General features: G+C 28.0%; 1 protein-coding gene across 1 annotated transcript; it reads right to left on the bottom strand.

Moving 5' to 3' along the window:
• Positions 1-12,325: 12,325 nt before the first annotated feature.
• LOC136082759 (uncharacterized) lies at positions 12,326-12,928 on the bottom strand. Its single transcript, XM_065802182.1, has one exon. The coding sequence runs from the start codon at positions 12,926-12,928 to the stop codon at positions 12,326-12,328; it is 603 nt and encodes a 200-aa protein (XP_065658254.1).
• Positions 12,929-23,204: the final 10,276 nt, after the last annotated feature.

The raw sequence follows: 23,204 nt of genomic DNA, 5'->3' as shown, positions 1-23,204 counted from the left end.
CATTTAAAGTTATTATTTTTGACTTCATAACTTTTAAGTTGGTAAAGAAGAATATCATGGTCCATAGTATCAAAGAGGTCAATAAAAACTTCAACTTTTTATTGGTTATTTTCAAACTCATTTATTATTTCTTTAACTTTAATTACAGCATGTTCTGTCGAGTTTCTAAATTTCTAAATTAGTTATTTCACATAACCGATTCAGAAAAATACTTATAATTGAAAGATAATTTTACCAATGAACAAGATAGGTTTTAGTTAATTCAAAACGGTAACTAAGGCGTTGCTAAGGACTTATTTGCATTTAGCTAAAAGGTTAAATATCACAAAAAATATAAAACAAAATGTAAAAAACCTTTTTCAAAAAAATTATTATTAATAAAATTTTCTATCAGATAAGATAATAATATTTTTTCTAAAAAAAAAATTTATTCACCTTTTTTTTTGTGATGAACCACCTTAAAGTAAATCCATGGACATCCCCAGTTTTATTACATAAGACTTTTTAATAACTTGCATTTTAAATTATAAATAAGGAAAGAAAAATCCTTTTCTAAATTCGTACTAGTTATTATTTAGAACTTTTTGAGTTGTGAGATAGTTGTAAAGCCTATTACGCATCATTCGCTCTAGAATTTCAGAAAAACATGGGAGTATCGAAATGGGTCTATAATTAAGTAACTTTGAGAAATCACCATCTTTAAATATTGAAACTACTTCATGAGATCAGGAAAAACTCCGTTTTTAAATGAAAGATTAAAAATAATAAGTAAGGGTATTCAATAATATCAAAAACTTCTTTAACAACCCTAGGGCTTATACCATTAAGACCTGCGCTTTTGTTTGGTTTTATCATATTAAAAGTAAACCGAAGTTCATCAGGCGATACCTCAAATTCATCCATTATATAGTCCACTTCTTTTAGGTATGATTTAAATTTTTTTTTTCCTGGTGTTATTTTGTTTGCTAGGTTTTTACCCACGTGTAAAAAGTTTAAAAAATTTAAAAAGTTATTGAAACTGTTTGCAATATCTTTTTTCTCATTAGTTATTGTTCTTTTAGGGTTAGAATTAGGGTTAGTTCTTTCCAGTTTACTTGAGTAAACTGGAAACAACTAACCCTAACCCTAAACCTAGGCCGAGTGAATAAAAAAGCAAATGCTTTTACTCAGTAATTGGTTAGTTTTACGTGAATAAAAACTTTAGTAGTTTTCCACAAATTTTTGCGCATTGCGCATTGCTTGAGTATGACGTATATTTAAAAAAAAAAAAATTATCAAACTCTAATATTTATTATAATGAAGATTATTGTTAAAGTGGAACTAATCATTGAATAACACTTAAATACGACATGGCACCACGCACCCTTTGTGAGATATTTGTATATCTGAACTCAGACTTGAACACATTCGAATGCTTTTTTTTGAAGAATTTAGAAGAAATATGTTCACACCCGAAAGATATTACAATACAAAATTTAAACATGGTGAAAGAAAGCATAATAAGAAGTCTCCGTGAACGTTTGTTTTTTGAAGTACTGGATAGCTTTAGCAGTGAACAATTCAGAGAGATTAACATTACGTTAAACTCAGAAAACCCATTGGATAAAAAATCTTCGTAAACGGTACAAAACAACCAAATGTTTAGAAGATATAATTATTTTTTCGATAAATTTATGAGAAAATCAGTTGCACAAAGAGATTTCAAAGACCATAATCTTTTGTAAGAATATAGAACTTGCGCACGTGGACGATAAGTTTCTAACTTCATCATTAAAAGATTTATTACGAATTTCAAAATCAATCCAGATCGAAAATATAGAAATAAAAGTGGAATTAGGTTTGTTAAAAGAAAAGATAATTATACAAAATGAGCCTATTTAAGACCTAAAAGTATCTAACGATAAACTTTTATTTCTTAAAAATCAACCAAGTCAAAACATAAATAGTAGTTCAAATCCACATCATAAAAACACCTGTTCAAAATCTATCACTGAAGCTACACAAAACGTCAATAAGTCTTGCGATAAATTACTTGAAAATATCCTTAAAGTATCAAATACTGAAAACGTAAAATCTGATTATAATGCCCAATTTGAAAATAAGCTTTTAATTATCACATGCTAAATGAAAATAAAAATTCCAAATTCACCGCAAATGTTGCAAAAGATATTTTTCAACAACCTGCCTACCAAACAATTATTCTACCCTTCGAAAAAAAAACATAAATTATTGGAGCCTATATTTGAAACAAAAACTCCGGGGAATGAAACTATTGCTGGTAATCGAATAATTCGTAATTTTGAAGTTTTTATAGGTGGTGTAAACAACCAAATCAACGAAGAACAGCTTCAACGGTATATGGAAACTGAATTAGGTATCACATCTATATCAATTACATTAAACAGAGAAAATGAATTTAATAGATCATATAGAGTTTTAATAAGTATTTCAGAAAAATATAAAATTTTCAACCCTTCATTATGGGATAATAATATCATTATTAAACCGTTTCGAAAAAAGCGCATATTTTCTAATGTGGATCAACATTTTGTATCTAACTTGAACCAGAAAAAAGATTCCTAATTAAAATGGCTTTAAATAACATATTAAAGGATGAAAATCTTCTAAAAACGTTTAGCTTGTGTACCTTTAATTGTCAGGGACTTAAAACAAATATTAAATATACTGAGACCCTAATAATTTCTCATGACATTACATTTCTGTGCGAACACTGGGTATCAAAACTCAAGTATTCTATAATCAAAAACATCTGTAAAAACTCCCACTCATTATATTTCAGCCAGGCAAATAAACATGAACAGGGTCGATCTTTTGGTGGAAATGCCTTTTTCATACGAAAACATCAATTTCAAAATATTATATCTATTTACGAAGATGATAATATATTTGCAATAAAATTATAAGAAGGTTATATCGACATTATTGTAGTTGGCATTTATCTAACCTCTTCACGAAACAATCAAACATCATTGGAAAATACAAAAGTCAATTAGACATGCTTAAAGGAATTATAAATAGTCATGAGGGTAATGGCGAAGTAATTATACTTGGAGATTTCCAGTCATTTCCGCACGGAATATACGATCTATTAGAAAGAACTAGCTCTACGAGAAATAATTATTCTTTGATTTTATCTGAATTTATTGAATCAAACGAATTAGAATTAGTCTATGTAACTAAAGGCTCTGGTCCTGCAATTTCTTATCGACATCTTACATTACCAAACTCGTCGTATATTGATCATATAGCTATTTCAAAGCATACATCTCTTCTAGTATATAAATGTATCGTTATTCCTCCTTCTTTTCAAAATGTAAGTGATCACTTGCCGCTATCGATTTCAATTGGACTTAAAGGTTAATATTATCAAGAAAATATAAATAAAATAACAGAGGATTTTAGCATTCCGAGATATCTCTGGAATAATCTAGACTTTATAAACTTATATAAGGATCACTTAAATACAAGATTTAATAATCCTAACCTTATTGGTAATTTCGAAAATGAACTTGACCAAATCTATACTACTATTACTAACAGTGGAGCACGGGCTCTTAGAGAACACTTAAAGTCAAAAAAACAATCTGATTATTCAAAATCCTGGTGGACTCCCGAGTTAACTCGAAGTAAAAAAATTCTTTCACATTATTTTCAAAAATGGAGGGAAACGGGTTTCGTAAAAGACTCCACCTCTTCTATCTTTAATCGATACCTCTTTGCTCGAAAGAATTTCCGCAAAGCCGTCAAAGCAGCCCAAAACAATAAACTATATCAACAATACATAAAAATTGAAAATACTAAAAAACTCTAACCCTAAAAACTTTTGGAATGTTTTTAAGTGTATAAAAAAGAATTCAAATCCAAAACTTTTTGCTATAAACAATAAAAGGATAAAGAATCGATTACCGCAGAATTTGCTACTATATTTGAAAAACGATTAAACACTGAAAGTTTAAATCATAGTTCTATTTATGGTCAAATTCCACCTTGTGAAAATCCTGATGAAATAGCTATTACTGATGAAAATATAAAAGTCGCTATTTCTTGCCTAAAATTAAATAAATGCTAAGATCATTTCAATATAGCTGCAGAACATTTAAAATATGCCCAGTGTGGTGCACTAACGCAATGGATAATTTTTCAATTAATCATGGATGGACCCCTACATCTATGTCAACTTCAACTATTATACCGCTAGTCAAATCGTATAAAAAATCACTTAGCGACCCAAATAGCTACCGAGGTATCAGTATTATTCCAATATTTACGAAACTTTTAGAATACCTAATTTTACTCATCAGTCCTGAGATAAAAGAAACACATCCCCTTCAATTTGGTTTCAATAGTAAGAGTTCGACCTTGCATGCTAAATTTGTTATAAGCGAAACAATTAAGCATTACAACAACAATATTTCGGCTATTTATTTATCTTCTTTAGATGCTAAAAAAGCTTTTGACAGCTGCAACTGGGACATTCTCTTTGATAAACTTTACTTTGATAAAAACTTACTTCTCCAAATAGTTAAGAATATATCTTCTTTATACCACAAAAGTAGTGCAACTGAATCTTACCTAGGTTCCAAACCAGTTTCATTTGCTCTTAAGCATGGAGTGAGAAAAGGATCCATTCTGTCCCCCTACTTATATAACATATACACCAAAAAGTTACTCGAAACTATAAAAAATGATAACGTTGTGGGTACTTCTATACATAGAAACTTCACAGGTGTTGTTGCTTATGCTGACGACATCATTCTTCTTAGCTCTACTCTAGCTGGTCTTGAAAGGCTGATTACAACGTGTAATATTTACAATAACTTAAACGGCATAAAGCTCAATGCTGTCAAAACGGAACTGTTGCTTTTGGTAAAAGACAATCAACTAATTGCAAGATAACGACGACCATCAAATAATACTAAATGAAAAACTTAATCATCTAGGCTTTATTTGGGATACACAAAAATCTATTTTTGCCTCACTCAATAGAACAAATATTAACAATAGGGTATCAAATTTCCAAACAATAGTGCAAACTCTGATTCAATCTGGTATCCGGTTTGTACATCCATCTTCAATTATTCAGTTATATACATCTTTAGCAGTTCCGACGCTAAAGATGTATATAACAATCCAAAGACTTGATAAACTTGGAAGAAATGCAGTTAAGTCATTTTTTAATATCTCTAAGTATAGCAAAAACTATATAAACTCTCTATTTAAAGTTCGGGAGAAATCGACTTACATACAACAAAATAAGATAAACCTATTTATCCGTCTATTAAATAATAAAGTAACTTTTGAAATCATCAATTCTCAGCTTAACTATTGTTCATTAAAATATTCATTTTTAGATTATATAAAGGAATTATGTAAGATCCATAAAATAAATATGAAAAACTTAATTCAGGATAAAAAGAAAGTGAAAATTAATATTTCAGAAAATATAATTCCTGAAGATACTTATCAAATTTTCGTACAGGCAATTCAATGTTGGAATGCAAAGCAACAGCGAACATTTTTCAAAAATACTCTTGAAGAAAACATTCCCAAGTGATATACTTTATTCTCTCTTTATATATCTTAAACTATTTTTATGTATTTTTACCTTGTAAACACATTTACAGAGGGTGTTTAATAAAATAATGATAATAAAAAATTTTTATTCACGTAAAATTGAGCAATTAACTCAGTAACTTCTCAGCTTTACATGAATAAAAACATAAGGAAAATTGCTAAAATTTTTATTCACGTAAAACTAACCAGCTACTGAGTAACAGCAATTGTTTTTTTTTATCCACCTGGTCAAATAGTTTCTAAATTCGTTAATATTAAGTTCAGTAATCTGCCTTTTTATTTCCGTAAGTACTTTGCTTTTTTTGCTTTTTTATAAAAATCAGATGTAAAAAAAATTGGAACGCTTTGAATGTTGCATATTGTAAAAATGTTAGTAAAAATATTATCAATGACACATTCAATTTAAAGAGTTACACGAGTAGGCTTATTTATTAAAGGAAGAATGTTGTATTGAAAAAGAGAGTTTAAGAAACATTTTATATCGTTATCAGTTTTAACATTAAGAAGATTTAGGTTAAAGTCCCCCGTGATGTAAACTTGTTTATTTTTTACTTTTTTTAAAATACTATTTTAAGTGTTTTTGAAAAGATTTTTTATTTCCGCCGGTTTATTTCCGGTGGTCTTTACAAAGTTTACTTTATTGTGGTTTAATAACTCGGTAGTTATTGATTCATAATCCGCTTTTTTAACGCTGACAATTTTTATTTTCTGAAAACGGATTGACTCGTGAATAAAAATGCATACACCGCCACCAATGCCACCACCTCGAGTTTGGTGGATGGCTTTATAACCTGGAAATTATTTTTTTTTAAATTTGAATTTGAAAATTATTTTTTTCATTTTTGCACCATGTTTCGATTAAGCATATTACCATAAACTTAGATATACTTATACTTTTTAGCATTGATTTAAAATTTTCTAAATTGATTAAAAAGTTTTTACTCATACTACGTATGTTTAAAGTTAATGTTGAAAATAACGATTATGACGCATTCATGAGGTTAGAAACATCCTCAATATCAAAATAGTTTGAGTTAATTATGATAACCTCAAAAAAGTTTACATCTGGATCAATATCATTATTCAAAAGAAGTGTGTTTTGTTTATTGAAAATTTCGAAAAAATTTGTTGCATTTAATTTGTTAGCCATTTTTATTATTAAATTATGCAAAATTTAGGTTAAAATTGTTTTCTAGCAGTACCATATCGTCTTATTGTAAACATTTTTTAAAATAATAAGTTTGTCATTCCTGACAACAACGTTTTCTCCTTTTGATTTTCTTTCTTTCGCTTCTGTAAATAACTTCTTAGGAAGGTTTGCCGTCTCTTGCGAGAAGTCTTCATTTACTTAGATGTTTAGTCCTTTTATATTTTTTTTGTTACTTTTAGGATGTTTGATTTGTTTTTGAATCTCAATAATTTTGATACAATGGTTCGTGATTGGGCACTTTTTTAAAACCTACTCAATGCGCCCTTTCAATTTCAAATCCTTTAATTCCTAATTTTACGCATAACAAATTTTAAACCTTTTCTTCAGTTTCATTTCAGGTTTCATTTGAATTTTCAGGAATTCCAACTATCCTTAAGTTATTTCTCCTCGACCTGTCTTCAGAGATTCTGCATCTTTCGTTTAAAATATTAATAATATTTGGGGTTTTAATTTCTTTAGCAGCTTTCACCTTTTGGTCTATAAATGTTCATGAAAGTTTAAACTTTCTTTTACGTCCTTTGTGTCGTTTTCCAGTAAGTGAACTTTTTTATTGTAATCCGATAATTTTTTTTTTAATATTATCTAAGGGTGAATGGAGTATTTTTAAGTTATCACTAAGTAAATCAAAGAATACTTTTTCTTGTTCTTTAAATAATAATTGTATTTCCTTCTTCTGTAGGATAAACATTTCTTGTATTTGTAGGATGTAGGATGTAGAATGTAGGATAAACATTTCTTGTATTTCTAATAAAGTTATAGACATTCTTAATTTTTTTATCTTTCTGTTAAAACTACGTCAGTTCATCGCGGCGGTGTAACTGTTTAATTGACAAAAAACCTTAACCCTAACACTGTTTGGATAGAAGCTGTTAAGTGGTCAGCTATCTTCCGCATTCAACTGAGCTCGTATCATATAAACCAATTTTAGGGAAATAAATGCAGGAAGCGTCCTAAAAATGTGGATATGCTTTAGCAACTTGCTAATAAAAAAACTTGCTTTAGATTTATTCTTCAGCCGAATTTTGCTGAAAAAATTGAAAATTTCAAAAAGTGTTAACTAGTTCAAGCGTAACACGCCAAAATATTTAATTAATTAATGCAAAATTCGCACGGTCTTCTACCACATCAAAGGTTTCATCAGTCGCAAAAGATCCAAGTTGGGGCCGTATATTGAACAAACTGTCGAAACTGCTTATCAAGACTCTCAATAATCATCAAAGTTTTAAAAAATTGCTACCATTATGCACCGTCTTCTACCACATCAAAGGTTTCATCAGTCGCAAAAGATCCAAGTTGGGGCCGTATATTGAACAAACTGTCGAAACTGCTTATCAAGACTCTCAATAATCATCAAAGTTTTAAAAAATTGCTACCATTATTCGATTTATCAGGTTAGGCAGCAGAAAATCATAGCCTACAGTTTATAATGAACATTTTATCTCTTTTAATTCTTAACTGCTGTTAGTAATTATAATTTTTAATATCGCATATAAAATTATTGAAGAGTATTTGACTAAAAGAGTAAACTAAGCTATTTTGAATAATTTTTTTTGGAGAAAATCAAAAATTAAGTCTTACAATGTAATCAAATACTATTTGATGGTAATATAATATAAAAAAACATGGTTTACACTTTATCGTCATTTTTTCACTTTATTTTAAAAGTCAATGTATTTAAGAAGGCCTCAAGGACCAATAAAATTTCTTTTTTAACAGAAATTTGTTTTTGTTGCTGTTTTATCAACTGATAGTCCTTTTGCCAGGTTTTGCACTTTTTTCTTTTTGCTTGAGATATTTACGCTATGCATAACAGGGTGCATTGAAAAACAGAACTTTTTAAAAATTGTCTTGTAATAGCTCTAAACATATACGATGTAATAAAGTATCACTGGATTAACAAAAAATTAAAAAAAAAAATAATTTTTAGAGGTGCCCTAAGTCCCTTAAACATTTATAGGGCCCCTAATACTCTGGAGGTGCCCTAAGTCAATTGAATATTTGTATTTGTATTAATTGAACAATTGAACATATATATTTACAGGATCCTTAATATTTTTGAAAAAAAAGTTCTTCAAAAGTAGGTCAAACTGGTACTCAAAAGAGGTGAAATTTTATAAAAAGTTCGAAAATAAAAGTTTTTTAAAAAAACATAATTGTTTTATCAAAAAAAAAAAATATTTTGAAAAAACCTATATTAATATTTTTAGTTTAAAACCCATTATTTTACAAAAAAATTCAAAATTTTTAAATAAAGCAAATATTATTTTTGAACTTTTTATAAAATTTCGCTTTTTTTGAAGTACCAGGTTGACCTTCTTTTGTAGAACTTTTTTTTCAGAAATATTAAGGATCCTGTAAATATATATGTTCAATTGTTCAATTAATACAAATACAAATATTCAATTGACTTGGGGCACCTCTAAATATATTTTTTATTCCAAAAATTTTTTAAATCCAATAATAATTTATTAAACCGTATATATTTAGAGCTATTACAAGACAGTTTTGAAAAAATTTCTGTTTTTCAATGTACCCTAATGGATAAGCCAATTCAAACCACGCTTCAAATAGCAAATTAATAGTTTTGTCTATGGAATAAAAAATGTACTTGTAGCCATAAAAAAATTGTACCAAAAAGTGTTGATATAACATGTTAGAACACTCAAGTAATCTTTATTTTGAAATTAATGATCGATTATCACTGTAATCAATTATCACTGTAATCGATTATCACTGTAATCGATTATCACTGTAATCGATTATCACTGTAATCGATTATCACTGTAATCGATTATCACTGTAATCGATTATCACTGTAATCGATTATCATTGTAATCGATTATCACTGTAATCGGTAACTTTTTGAAGTATAAATAGCAAAAAACTAATAAAATGTCCAATAAAATGTCCTAAAACTACCAATCAAATCTTTAATTAGTTAACCAATCCGACCAAAATTGTATCCTAAGTTTAGTGTGGCTATATGCCACATTTGCACAATTTTTTTTTTAATTTTGTATAGTTGTTCTACTTTCTACAGATATTTTTATTGTCGCACTATAAAGTCACTTAATTTCACTTTATTTGAATTTAATCGGAAAATAATTTAAATTATCTTCCACGGACAAAATTAATAGATTTCAAAATTTGCAGGACAGGGTGTGAACCTTGATGTGTACACTATAACCCCATATATGTGGTGTTTTTAAAGCGTACACATTCAAGATGTGTACGATATAAGAACACCACCCCATGTAAAAATCCGTGTTAATCTTCTCAAGCTGTTACCCGTTAAATATTGTTTGAATTGAATGAATAAACATTTTCATCCGAATAAATCCAGTTATAAATAACAATACTATCGCGCGGGAAAAAATTAAACAAATACAACAAGAAAAAATTAAACTAATTTCTAGATATGTCTTTTTTTAGTTCAAAGATAAGTAGAACCTTCCTATAATACTATTTTACATATATTTTTATTATGTTGTTTCTAAATTCAATATCGTAGATTAGATAGACCTTGCTAGTAGGAAAATCTTCCTAAGATTTTAAATAAACAAAAAACAAGTATAGAGCAGTTTAAAAATGAATTTAAGTGTTATTAACTTAGATTTTAATATATCCAGTCTTTAAAGCTTTATTTAAACTAAAACTAAAATAAGGCAGAACAGCAGAACGGTCCTTTAGTAACAAGAGTTAACTATAACCTTTAGTTTGATCGACGAGTCTAAAGAGGCTGAACGCGGTTCCTCTAATGAATACTAGTGTTTATAATCAAGAAATGTTTCTCGAGAATTTCTCGAGAAATTTTATGGCTTAATTTTTCTTATGTCTCAAGAAATTATTTAATATTTCTTAAGAAAATCAAAACATTTTTGTTGACACGCTAACATCAAGTTCAAAACTACGATCTCTTTAATTTAAATTATATTGCGTTATCTGAGGTGTTGCTGTGCGTTTAAATATCTTTTAAATTCACCGAAACAAATTCGAATATTAAGGGAAATAATAATGAAAGGGAATAAAATAGGAACTGCTTATTGTATTTTAAGTATTGTATGTTCTAATGTATGCTGACTTAATGTAGTTAGTGTTTGTTAACAAGTGGAAAAGCGTCTTAGTGTTTTGTCACGTTTATGTGTATGTTTTAATGATTGTAAATGTAATGAAACAATTAAGGATTTTGTAATTATAAGTAAATGTAAAGGATGTTTAACTTGGCACAAATGATATTTAGTGTAAAAAAAAACAAATTTTAAATTCTCAAAAATTATTTATAAAAACCCCATAATTTTTATTTTATCAGTTTTTTGCATTTAAATAAAAATACAAAAAGGTGACACAGGTAATTTGAGAATTACTCTTACTTAACACCAAGTTTAAAATAGTAAACAGTGTTTCTAAATATTGTATGTTTTTAAATTCTATTTAAATTGAGACAATGAAGAAGAATGCACCATATAATGAGGTAAAGAATTCCATATCTTAATAACTCTTTCACAGAAAAAAAATCTCCTTATATCATTGATGTATTTGTTACGTGATGTTAATTTTTGGGAATGATATCTAGTTGAATAAAGAGTAGGAGCGAGAGTGAAAAACTCTATTCTCCGGCATTCAAGAGAGTCAAGATTGAAGATATCAAGTCTTAAAGCTCAGTCTTTTTATGGAATACAACACCGTTTGCAGACAATTCTTATATAATGTTTCTGGACCTTTTCTATCCGACCTATATCTTTTAAGAGATACGAATTCCTTACAGGGGTACATGACTCTAAAATTGGTCAAATATAAACTTTATAGGCTCTTATCAAAAGTTTGGAATCATTACTAGATATCATTCCCAAAAATCATGGAACTAGATATCATTCCCAAAAATCATGGAATTTGATGAAAGACCTTAAGAGTAAGTAAGCACAAGAACTTGCTTTGCTAGCAAAATGAGAACAGTGATTGGAAAATTTCATATCGGAAAAAATAAATATTCAAATGTTTTTGATTAAATGAATTGATTCGATTGGCGCATCAATATCCAATAAGTATGAATGTACTGGTAATGGATTCTTTCCTTATCGTAGGTGAAAAAAATTTTCATAGATATTTTGAGTTGACAATTGTTTGACCATTGTGAAATTCTCTTTAAAGTTTTGACAAGGTTGATACTATTTTCGTCTTTTCTTGCTTGGTACAACTTGCTATCGTCTGCAAAAAGCTTGATTCCACAATCCCCCTCAATACACAAGGTTATATAGTTTATAAAAATTAAAAATTAAATGGGCCCCAAAACAGTTCCTTTAGGTATTCCACTTTTTACATAAATGTTGTTTAAGTATAAATCATTGATACAAATACGCTGAGAACTATCTGTCATGAAGTTTGTAACCCAATTTAGAAACTCACACTTGATACCGTAACAACGCAGTTTAAATAGTAACTTAGGGTGAGATACAGTATCGAAGGCTTTTTCAAAGTCTATATAGATGATATCAACTATTTTTTTATTATTAACAGCTGTGATCACTCATTTAATGTTGTCAACATCTGTGTACATGTGGATCTACGCTTTAAGAAACCGCACTGGTGCACAGAAATGAAATTATTCAGGAGTATATAACTTGTAACGCTTTCAGCAATTATTGGTTCCATAATTTTACAAACAACACATGTCATGGAAATAGGTCTGTAATTTGTGGGTAACGACGGGTTTTCTTTTTTAAATATCGGACATATTATAGTAGTTTTCCAGATCCGAGGTATAACATTTTTGGAAATTGACATTTCAAACAGAGTCGAAAGAAAAAAAATAGCAATAGCATTTGAAATTGACTTTAAAAATATGGCGGGATAACCATCAGGGAATTTGGAAGATTTGAATGAAAGCTTTTGTAGATAAGAAACAACAGAATTGTAAGGAAGCATAATATCATTTAAAGAATTTTTGTGTTTTGGTAAATCTAAGACTGGTGCAATACAATTGTCAGTAACAAACACAGAGCCAAAAAAATTGTTTAAAAGTTGCGATTTTTTACAATCATCTGTAATAAGAGAAGCATCATTTTGAAGTAATGGCACAACAGAGTTACAGCATTTGGATTTTTTGTTTACGAAAGAGTAAAACATACTGATATTGGATTTGGCAATTAAATCTTTCTCTCTGGAAACGCAATTTTTTTGAACTTCTGCATCATGTAAACGAGATTAGTTTTTGAATATAATATGAAAAGATGGATTACCTGTTCTTTTGTAACCCCTATAGAGAATACGTTTATTGGAGACTAATTTTCGGATGGATATTTATAAACACCTTAGCAAACTCTGTTGAGGTTTTTAAGGACTAGGCAGCGCTAAGAATGAAGTTTCGATCACTGGCATTGATTAACTTAACTAAGACTGGGCTATTTGTATTTTGTTGCGGTTTTGTAGTTGAAGTTGAGGTTGTTGGCACGTAAGAAGATTTTTGTTTTGGTTTAAAACAATGCAATTTTTTGATTTTATTTCCACTGATTTAGATTGAATTAAAAATTTTTCAACTAATTGGTGATCACTATTATTAGGGTTTTCAGTATCTTGTTGTGGAAGGCCAAATATTATTAAATTTTTTGCTCTTTTTTCTGTATCCTTAACGATATCGGTGATTGCTTTGGAAATGCTAAGTTGTTCCGGGGATTTAGTTTTGATTTTAAATAGAGCACTCCAGTTTATGTTTGTTTTACTATTGCAGCCATCGTCATTTGATTTATTTCTCAATATTTCATTTTCCTTCTCCAGGCTAACAACTCCTATAGTTAATTGTTCAACAGCTTTCTTGAGTAGAATTCATCTTCGTTTGGTTTTTTTGGTGCTCCAGGACCTTTCTGTGACATTTTTATTTAAATGATCTTTTACAGAGCACAACACCACCAAACCACCCAACACAAACTTTTTCAATTTTATTATTATTATTTTATTAATTAGTATCTTATTACACAGGGACTTGTAAACACAGTATTGAACTAAAAGTTTATGTGTTTTTTTCCGTTATACAACGCATGTACACCTTTTCAAGATGTAATTGAGAACTTGAAAGTTGTAATTAAGAAAAGTAAGATGTAATTGAGAAGTTGAAAGTTGTAATTAAGAAACGTTGCATGTAATTGAGAAGATAAATGTTGTAATTAAGAAAAGTAAGATGTAATTGAAAGGATGAAAGTTGTAATTAAGAAACGTTACATGTAATTGAGAAGATGAATGTTGTAATTGAGAAAAGTAAGATGTAATTGATAGGATGAAAGTTGTAATTAAGAAACGTTACATGTAATAAAGAAAATGAATGTTATAAAATAAGAAATCGTAAAAATGTAATTGAAAACATGATAGCTGTAATTAAGAAAAGTATGAAGAATACAAATTTCTTTGTATTTTGAATTTTGTAGTCCTAATATACTTTGTAATTTAAGGCTAGAAACAATAAAATAATATTAATAAAAAAAAGGCATTTGAGGTTAAGGCGGTAACTGGAAAAACCCTATTAGGTGTCAATTAAAACTTTCTTTTATTTTTGTTTGTGAAAAATTTAATTGAGATTTCAGATAAATATTGAATAAAACATAAAAATTTATATACATAAAAGTATAAAGTTTAAATAGATAAAGTTTAAATTTCTGCGTATCGTAAAATTCAATTGTAAACTTTAGAAACCTAAAGTTTGCGCCAGAGCCACCCAATCGTCAGCAAATTTAATAACTTTTCATCTATCATTCGATGATGGTTTCTTTTAACTTGTTCAATTGTATGTATTTCATGTCAACAAGTTGGTTCTTGTTGTTCCAGAAATGGATACAAACAAATTTGGTGAAATAAATGCTTGCACGAATTCAATTTAATAACAGACTTTCTGTTCATAGTGCATTGACAAATAGTACAACGATCTTTTAAATCCATTACTGTATTACTGTATTGCTAGTGCATACAAGTTCTAAACTTGATATTATTAACTTATTAAAATGTATTTTCAAGAAGATCTTTTATAATGACCTTTAGCTTACATTGTGAAGTCGCTATTACAAATAATGTATTCTCATTTACATATTATGATTTCTTAGTTACAACTTTTGTTTTTCTAATTACATAATGCAATTTCTTATTTGCATGCTGGGTTTCTCAATAACATTTCAAAATTTCCTAATTACATGTGTTGTGTTTCTTAATTACATATTGCGATTTCTAAATTACATAGTGTATTTCTCAATTACATATTACGGTTTTTAAATTACAACTTTCAAGTTCTCAATTACATCTCGAAAAGGTGTTGATATCTGGAAAGGGTTAGTTATATAATTTAGTATAAGCATTAAAGTAATAAAGTTAAGTATGAAAACTATTATTATGTATCAATTATTATTTTTTATTTTATTTCTGTTCTGCAATTTTTTGCATAGCCAATAAAAGATTAAAAAATTTTAAAAACAGTTGGCACCTTTTTTTTTTAGAATTCTCTGATCTTCTTGAAGAACTTCAAACATTGTCTGGAGAAATCTTCTTTGCAGTGACTTGAATTGCCCAGGTACCACTCCAACGACAATTAATCCCAGATTTGCTAATATTTTATACACCTGCAGCATTATACAACGAGTTCAACATCCTACTCGCATATCATCAACTTCTTGATGATATGCGAAATATATATATATATTTTATTATCATATCTATATATATATATTTTTAAAATTATATATATATATATATAATGATGTTAATAAGTCTATGGTTTTTATTTTAAAAACATTTGATGAAATCTTAGACCGACATGCTCCTTACAAAATACTAACCAACCAACAAATTAAACTAAAATCAAAACCTTGGATAACGTATGGAATACTTAAATCTATCTCAGTTAAAAACAAACTTTATAAAAAGTTTATAAAATCAAAAAATATTTATAAGAAAAATGAATTATTTACAAAATTTAAATTTTATAGAAACAAAATTTCCAATTTATTAAAATTTAGCAAAAAAACATACTATATTACGTATTTTAATAATAATCTGAATAGTGTTAAAAACACCTGGAAGGGAATAAAAGAAATCATTAATATTAGACCTTCTACACACAATACATCTTTTAAACTTAAATTGAACGAAAATCTTATCACTGATCACACTGCCGTATCTAATATATTTAACAATTTTTTTAGCACTATACATAACAAACTACTTAGCAAAGCCATACCCCCAAAACGCGTATTTAGTGACTTTCTTAACATTCCAAATGCTAAATCGTTTTTTATTAATCCTGTTACTGAAAATGAAATATCTGGTCTCATTACAAACAAGCTCAAAACTGAAAAAAGTCTTGGTCCTAATAGCGTACCTACATTCCTCCTTAAACTAGTCCCACACATTATTTCAAAGCCTCTCTGTACTGTTATAAATAACTCATTTAAAAGTGGTATTTTCCCAGATATTTTTAAAGTTGCCAAAGTTATTCCAATATTTAAAAAAGGCTCTTTACTAGATTTCACAAATTATCGACCCATCTCCTTGCTTTCTAATATAGGTAAACTATTTGAGAAGGCAATGCATATTAGGCTTTATGCTTTTCTTGAAAAATTTAAATGTTTTTACACCCATCAGTATGGATTTCGTGCCAATCACTCCACAACTCATGCTCTCATTGAAATGACTGAACTGATTAGAAAAGCAATCGATGACAAATATTTTGCATGCGGTGTATTTGTCGATTTACAGAAAGCGTTCGATACAGTAGATCATTCAATTTTGTTAAAAAAATTAGAATATTATGGGATCAGAGGCGTACCCCTTAAATGGTTTATTTCGTACTTAAACAATAGAACACAATTTGTTGCTATTAATGACTCAAATCTACCCTTGTAAAATGTTCTAATGGTGTTCCACAGGGTTCAGTATTGGGACCACTGCTTTTCCTTCTTTATATTAATGATCTTCATACGTCCATTAAGTTTGCTACTGTTTACCACTTTGCTGATGACACTAACCTAATGCTAATTAATAAATCCTTAAAAAAAATTAACAAACACATTAACCATGATTTTGCCAATCTAGTTCAGTGGCTTCGCTCCAACAAACTTTTTCTAAACTCAAACAAAACTGAACTTATTATCTTTAAATCAAATAAAACAAAAATCTATAAACATATGAACTTTAGATTAAGTGGCAAAAAAATTGAACCTGTTAACTCAATTAAATATCTTGGTATAAAAATTAATTCAAATCTTTCCTTTTTATCCCACTGTGAAGACTTAGCAATGAAACTAAGTAGATCTAATGGTATGTTGGCCAAAGTTCGCCATTATGTTAATCTTGAAACACTTTTGAACATATACCATGCTATTTTCGGCTCACATCTTATATATGCATGCCAAATTTGGGGGCAGTCCCATCAACAAGCTCTTATTAGGTTATCCCACCTCCAAAACAAGGCTTTAAAAATTATTTATTTTCAGAATATTAAATTTAATTCTAATGTGCTCTATCTAACTTCTAAAGTATTAAAACTATGTGACTATATTCAATTTTCAAACTGCCAATTTGTCTGGAACCACCAACACAATAACCTACCTTTAACTTTCATCAATTTCTTTTCCAAAAGTGCCAACTCTCGTTATCACCTTCGTTCCAATAGTAATTTAAACCTGTCTGTCTCTAAACATTGCTCTCATAAATACGGACATAAATCTATAAAGTATCAAAGCATTAAAACTTGGAACAACCTTCCTTATGAACTAAAAGCTCTCAATTCATTCTCAACCTTTAAAACTAGATTATTCTACTTTTTATTAAAAAAATATAGTTAGTGTTTATAATTTCTATTATCAATTTTTGTTGTCTTTAGTATTTTTTTTTTTTCTTTTTTTTTTTTTTTTTTTTAATTTTTATTATATATTTTGTTGTCATTACTATTGCTTATTGTTATTTCTATAAATATTTACATTACTATTATTAACTACTTTTAACTATTAATACTAATATTAATATTGTCATCATTATTATTATTATTATTATTTTTGTTATTATTGTTATTATTATTAAATATATTACTATTATTATTATTGTTATTGTTGTTATTATTATTATTATTACTAAGATTAATTGTATATAAATAAACTATTTTTTAAGGTATTTACTTGAGATTAGTATTTCAATACTATTTGTAAATAGCCGTGAAAATTTATTTTCAGAATATATATATGATTGATTGATTGAATTTCTAACTTGATTGATCTAGTATTAAATCGCCATGATGACATCTCCCTCAACAAAATTCAAGTATAAAATGAGGGTATTTTGGACCACTATTTGGTTAGGGTAGCACTCCAACATGAACCATTAAAAAATAAAACTGCCTGGTTTTTGAGACAAAATTTTAAAAAACTAAACTTATCGTGTTTTATAGAAGAAATAAAAAAAATTTAAATTGAGGCGTCGTTATAAAAAACTGGTAACTTATCAAATAAAAACTATATCAAACTGCATGACGAGAGGCATCTAAAGCAATTCACTAATCTAGATGTAATTATTATGAACAAAAATTTAATTCAGTACACGGAAATCAAGAAGAAACATAGATTATTACCAAAAAAATACTTCATTCAAATAATCCTAAAACTAAAAACACAATACCAGAAGCAAAATGTAACACAATAAGTCAATATTTTGCAAGCAAACTTAAAAGTATTTAAAAAGATATCCAAGAAAGACTTTTTACAATCCTAAAATCTGACTTCATTATGGAACAATCTCTGTAGATATTGTTACAACATTAGGTACAGTCACTTCTACTGGTGTTTTGTATGTAATCAAAATTATTAAAACTAAGACATCGCCCCTTGATACTATTCCAACAAACATTTTAAAATAATGTTCAGAATTATTAAATCCAATTGCAGGTGAGGTCGCCGAACCCTCATTCAAATCTGAAATTTTCCCAGTCTTATTCAAGGTTGTTCAAATTACACAGATTCTCAAAAAATCAGGACAAACAGTGTTTAAACTCACAGATTTGCCCACTGTATTAAATGTCAATACAACATCCAAAATTCTTGAAAAACTTGCTATATCTCGGCTTCTTCCATATGTTATTTTAACTGTAAACTTCAATCCTTTTCAATCTGATTTTTGGTCTCATCACTCAACAGAAACAGCACTCCTAAAGATATGCAATAATATCCTGTTAAATATTGATGAAGCTTTAACCACCATTCTTCTCTCTCTGGAAATATTTGTATCGTTTGATACAACCAATCAATCAATCATTTATTTCTGTATTAAGATTTTACATTCAAGGATGTTTACAAATAGTAAAATTACTAATATAAAGTAAACACCTTCTAATGTTAATAATACCTAATTAAAATAAACGTAATGCTAATTTTCACAATATGCAATAACAATAATAAACTTTATAACATAAAAATAAATTTGTTAATAATACTAATTATAAAACTAATGATAATAATTGTAATAATAACAACAATATTAATGTTGGTAATAATATTTAAAAGTAGTTAATATTAGTAATGTAAATATTTATAAAAATAACAATAAGCAATAGTAATGACAACAAAATATATAATAGAAATTAAAAAAAAAACAATACTAAAGAAAACAAATATTGATTATAGAAAATAGAAACATTTATTCTTTTTTCAATAAAAAGTAGAATAAACTGGTTTTAATTGTTGAAAAAGAATTGAAAGCTTTTCGTTCATAATAAAGTTTGTTCCATGTTTTAATGCTTTATTTATTTTATAAATTTATGCCCATATTTATGAGAGCGGTGTTTATAGATTTAAATTACTTCGTTCCAATTGCAACGAAGGTGCATACAAAGGTGATATTGCAACGAAGGTGATAACGAGTGTTGGCACTTTTGGAAAAGAAATTAGTGAAAGTTTTTTTTTGTTGTTGGTGGTTAGACTGTATCGAAGAACAACTTTTTTTGAATTTAAAGTTGTAATAGAGCGAAAAAGTTGCATAATGCAATAAAAAGTAATTGTGCTGAATTTTCTTACATATTTTTTATATCTTAAGTTTGCGCTAGGGTTTTATTTATCTAAAAAAAATACGTTTTCTGACCTTGTTTACAAAACAAAAATAACAAATTCAATGCATATACTAGAGTTGTAATAGAGTTTAAACATTACAAAATGACTAAGTTAGAAATGGTTACAATTTTTAAGAAATGTTTTAATTTCTTCAGATGCCGCTAGAGGGCTGAGTTTTAAAGAAATAAAACACAATTTTTATTTAGACAAAGTAATTTTTATTATATTGTTGATTCTTTCACTTGTCGTCACTGTTACGATAATGGAATAAAAGTAACTAAAATGTAATAAACCAAACATGCCAATCGTTGCTATGCCAATCGTTGATTTTTAAATGACATTAAAGTAGTGACTCGCATAGTCCGCTGTATTGGATCCTGAAGTACCGTCGACATCTGCGTCAATTTTCTGTTCCGTTTTTACAAAATGCTTTTTTGGCACGTCAGTGCTTTAAGCATTGTTGGATAGATCAACCACTTTCAGTCACATTGTTTGTTTCATTTTACCAACAAGAAGGATCTCTAAGCATCAGTAAATTTTTATTTTTGTGTATCCGTAGCCATTTTGGTGTTTTTTCCCTTTGAAATAAGGTAAGTTTTGTTTTTTTAAATAAAATTTATCTATTGACCGTACATATCTAATTTTTAACCATACATCTAGCAAATTCGTTTTTCTATGTTAGTTTAAAATTGTATTGTAATCAATTTAGTCAACAATATAAAATTTTTAAGCACAAATCTACATGTTGCCATTGTCGGCCGACTAACAATTATCGATAATGAGATCGTTTTTATTTAAAAAGTAAAACTAAGGAGCCATGATACTAGTCTAGAATCTAGATTACTCTAGAACTAGATCTATTCCTATCTGTTAAAATGTGAACTTATTATAATTGTACATTATTAGATCTAGAATGTAGATTATTCTAGATCTAGATTGGAAAATTAGTGACTTAGACTTTATTACTTTATAAGTTTATTCAGTGAACTTAAATGACTAGTTTAGTCAGTAGTGACATAGTCTTAGAACTTTTAATTGCTGATTGATCTATTCTAGACTTTGCTTTATACATTTCATTATTAGCTTTGCTAATCAAAAAGCTAGAAAAGCGCATTTATGATTCAATAATAATAAATAATAAATTTAAAAAAATACTAAATTGGAAAAGCACTTTGTGTGAGTGTTTTATACTGTAGCATGTATTATATTTATATAATACATGCTATTATATTTATATAATATATGCTACAAAATAAAACGCTCACACAAAGTGACTTATGTCATGTATTTAAGTTTTATAGACTCCAAAACTGTAATTATATTTAGTATTGTTCAAAAAAATGAAAAAATTACTTAATTCTCAGATAATATTCTTTGGAACAAAACATATGAAAGTTTTTACTAGATAAAATTGTTTTATTATTCTTACTTGGGTTATTCTATTTGCTCTTTAACAGCCAATTCAAACGGTTTAAACAATTTCATAATATCTTCTAAAAGTTCGAAACCAACTCATAAAAACTAATTGTTCCAATGAAAAAGAGTGCTTTTTAAATATATTCTTTTTTGAAATTATGAAAAATGTTGCTGCAACTTAAAACTTTAGAATCATTATTGAAATTTTTTATGGACGAATACTAACAGAAAGGCAAAAAGACAAGAGAACTGTGTATGTTACATCTTACTGGGGTTTCGACGAGAACTCATCAGAGAATTTTGACATGTTTATTGAGTCAATTATTGCTGACATTTGGTAAACTATTTTTTGAAGTTTAGTTAACTGTTATTGTTTATGTAAGAAAAAAATTTTCATGTTCTTTTGCTACTTATAAGTTCAAATTCATCTTGAAACTGTTCATTTTGATGTGTTTTTTTTACCTATATGTAATCTTAAAAACTTATGAAATATTCATATCTATTTAAAAAAAATCATCAAACGTTTTTTTGTAATTTGCATAATTCATGGATAATAATTTCTTTATTTCATTTCATTTTTCATTGCAACTAGTACAAAAAAATCCTCTTTTGAAACTGCTCATTTTGGTATATACTTTTGTTAATGTATTCATAATACTTTCTGAAATATTTACATTTGAAAGAAAATTGCTTCACTTTTTTTTATTTCTCTATATAAAGTCCATAGGATGTCAAGGCACTTCGGACAAACTAAAAATCTCAATAACTTTTGAACCAATAATGCCAGCATCATAAATTTGGTGTTGTTGGAAAGCATTTTTCATTCTCTTTCATTTTATTACACATTTATTGGTATTGGATTAAATTAATTTTTTTGGTGCAACTACCTACATTAAAGTATGTAAAATGTAATTAATTACGTCATTTTTACCATCACCATCCGCATTATTTACCACAAATTATGTCTATAATCAAAACATTTAATAAATATTCAGACAGGTAGCAAAAAGCACAGGTTATAATTTATTAGTTTTAATTTACATCTGCTTGTTATTAAAATGAATTGAAATCAAAGAAAATTGTCCAAAATTTGGTTCACAAGCAGACTTACATAAAAATGTCTTGCCAACATACAAACATGTCATGCTAAGTTTCTTCTCAATGCAGAAAATGAGATTGAAAAATTTAACGCGCAAAGTAAAAAATTTGTGGAGAAAAGCATCGATACCTACTAAGTCTCATAAACGCATTGTAAAAATATTTCTTGACAACAATCAAAAGTATAGAAATATCATGAAGTCCGTTAACTAAACGAAACATACAGACAGGTTGAGGTTCAAAATGATAACATCAAAAGCACGAAGAAAATACTTTTTTTGACGTTGCAGCATGCAAATGCCTTGATTTTTCTAAATGCATTGGTAAAAAAGGAAAGAAGGTATCAAAGAAAGAACATGACTTTCTCAGCAATCAGAGATTTATGAGAATTATGTATTTGGAAGGACTCGATATTCAAAGTACTTTAAGATTACGGCATAAAGAAAAAACAGAGTAAATAGCCCCTTACTGTCTAACCCATCATCAATGTCTTGAGCTATTTAATGTATTAAAACTAAAGCAATATTATCAAGCCGCAATCAGAATTCAAGTTTTAATTCTATATCTTCTGACTCTGATAACACTGTGACTCTGATAACACTGTGACTCTGATAACACTGTGACTCTGATAACACTGTGACTCTGATAACACTGTGACTCTGATAACACTGTGACTCTGATAACACTGTGACTCTGATAACACTGTGATTTGAAATACTCACTCAAAGTCAGATGCTAATTATTAAGCCAGAGCTGAATGCTGAAAGCAAAAATAATTTAAAAAACATAATTTCAAAAGGAGACCAATCTAAAATAAT

Source organism: Hydra vulgaris, chromosome 07, assembly GCF_038396675.1.
Source record: "Hydra vulgaris chromosome 07, alternate assembly HydraT2T_AEP".
In the NCBI taxonomy this organism is placed as follows: domain Eukaryota; kingdom Metazoa; phylum Cnidaria; class Hydrozoa; order Anthoathecata; family Hydridae; genus Hydra; species Hydra vulgaris.
This window is presented reverse-complemented; position numbering and strand designations above follow the sequence as displayed.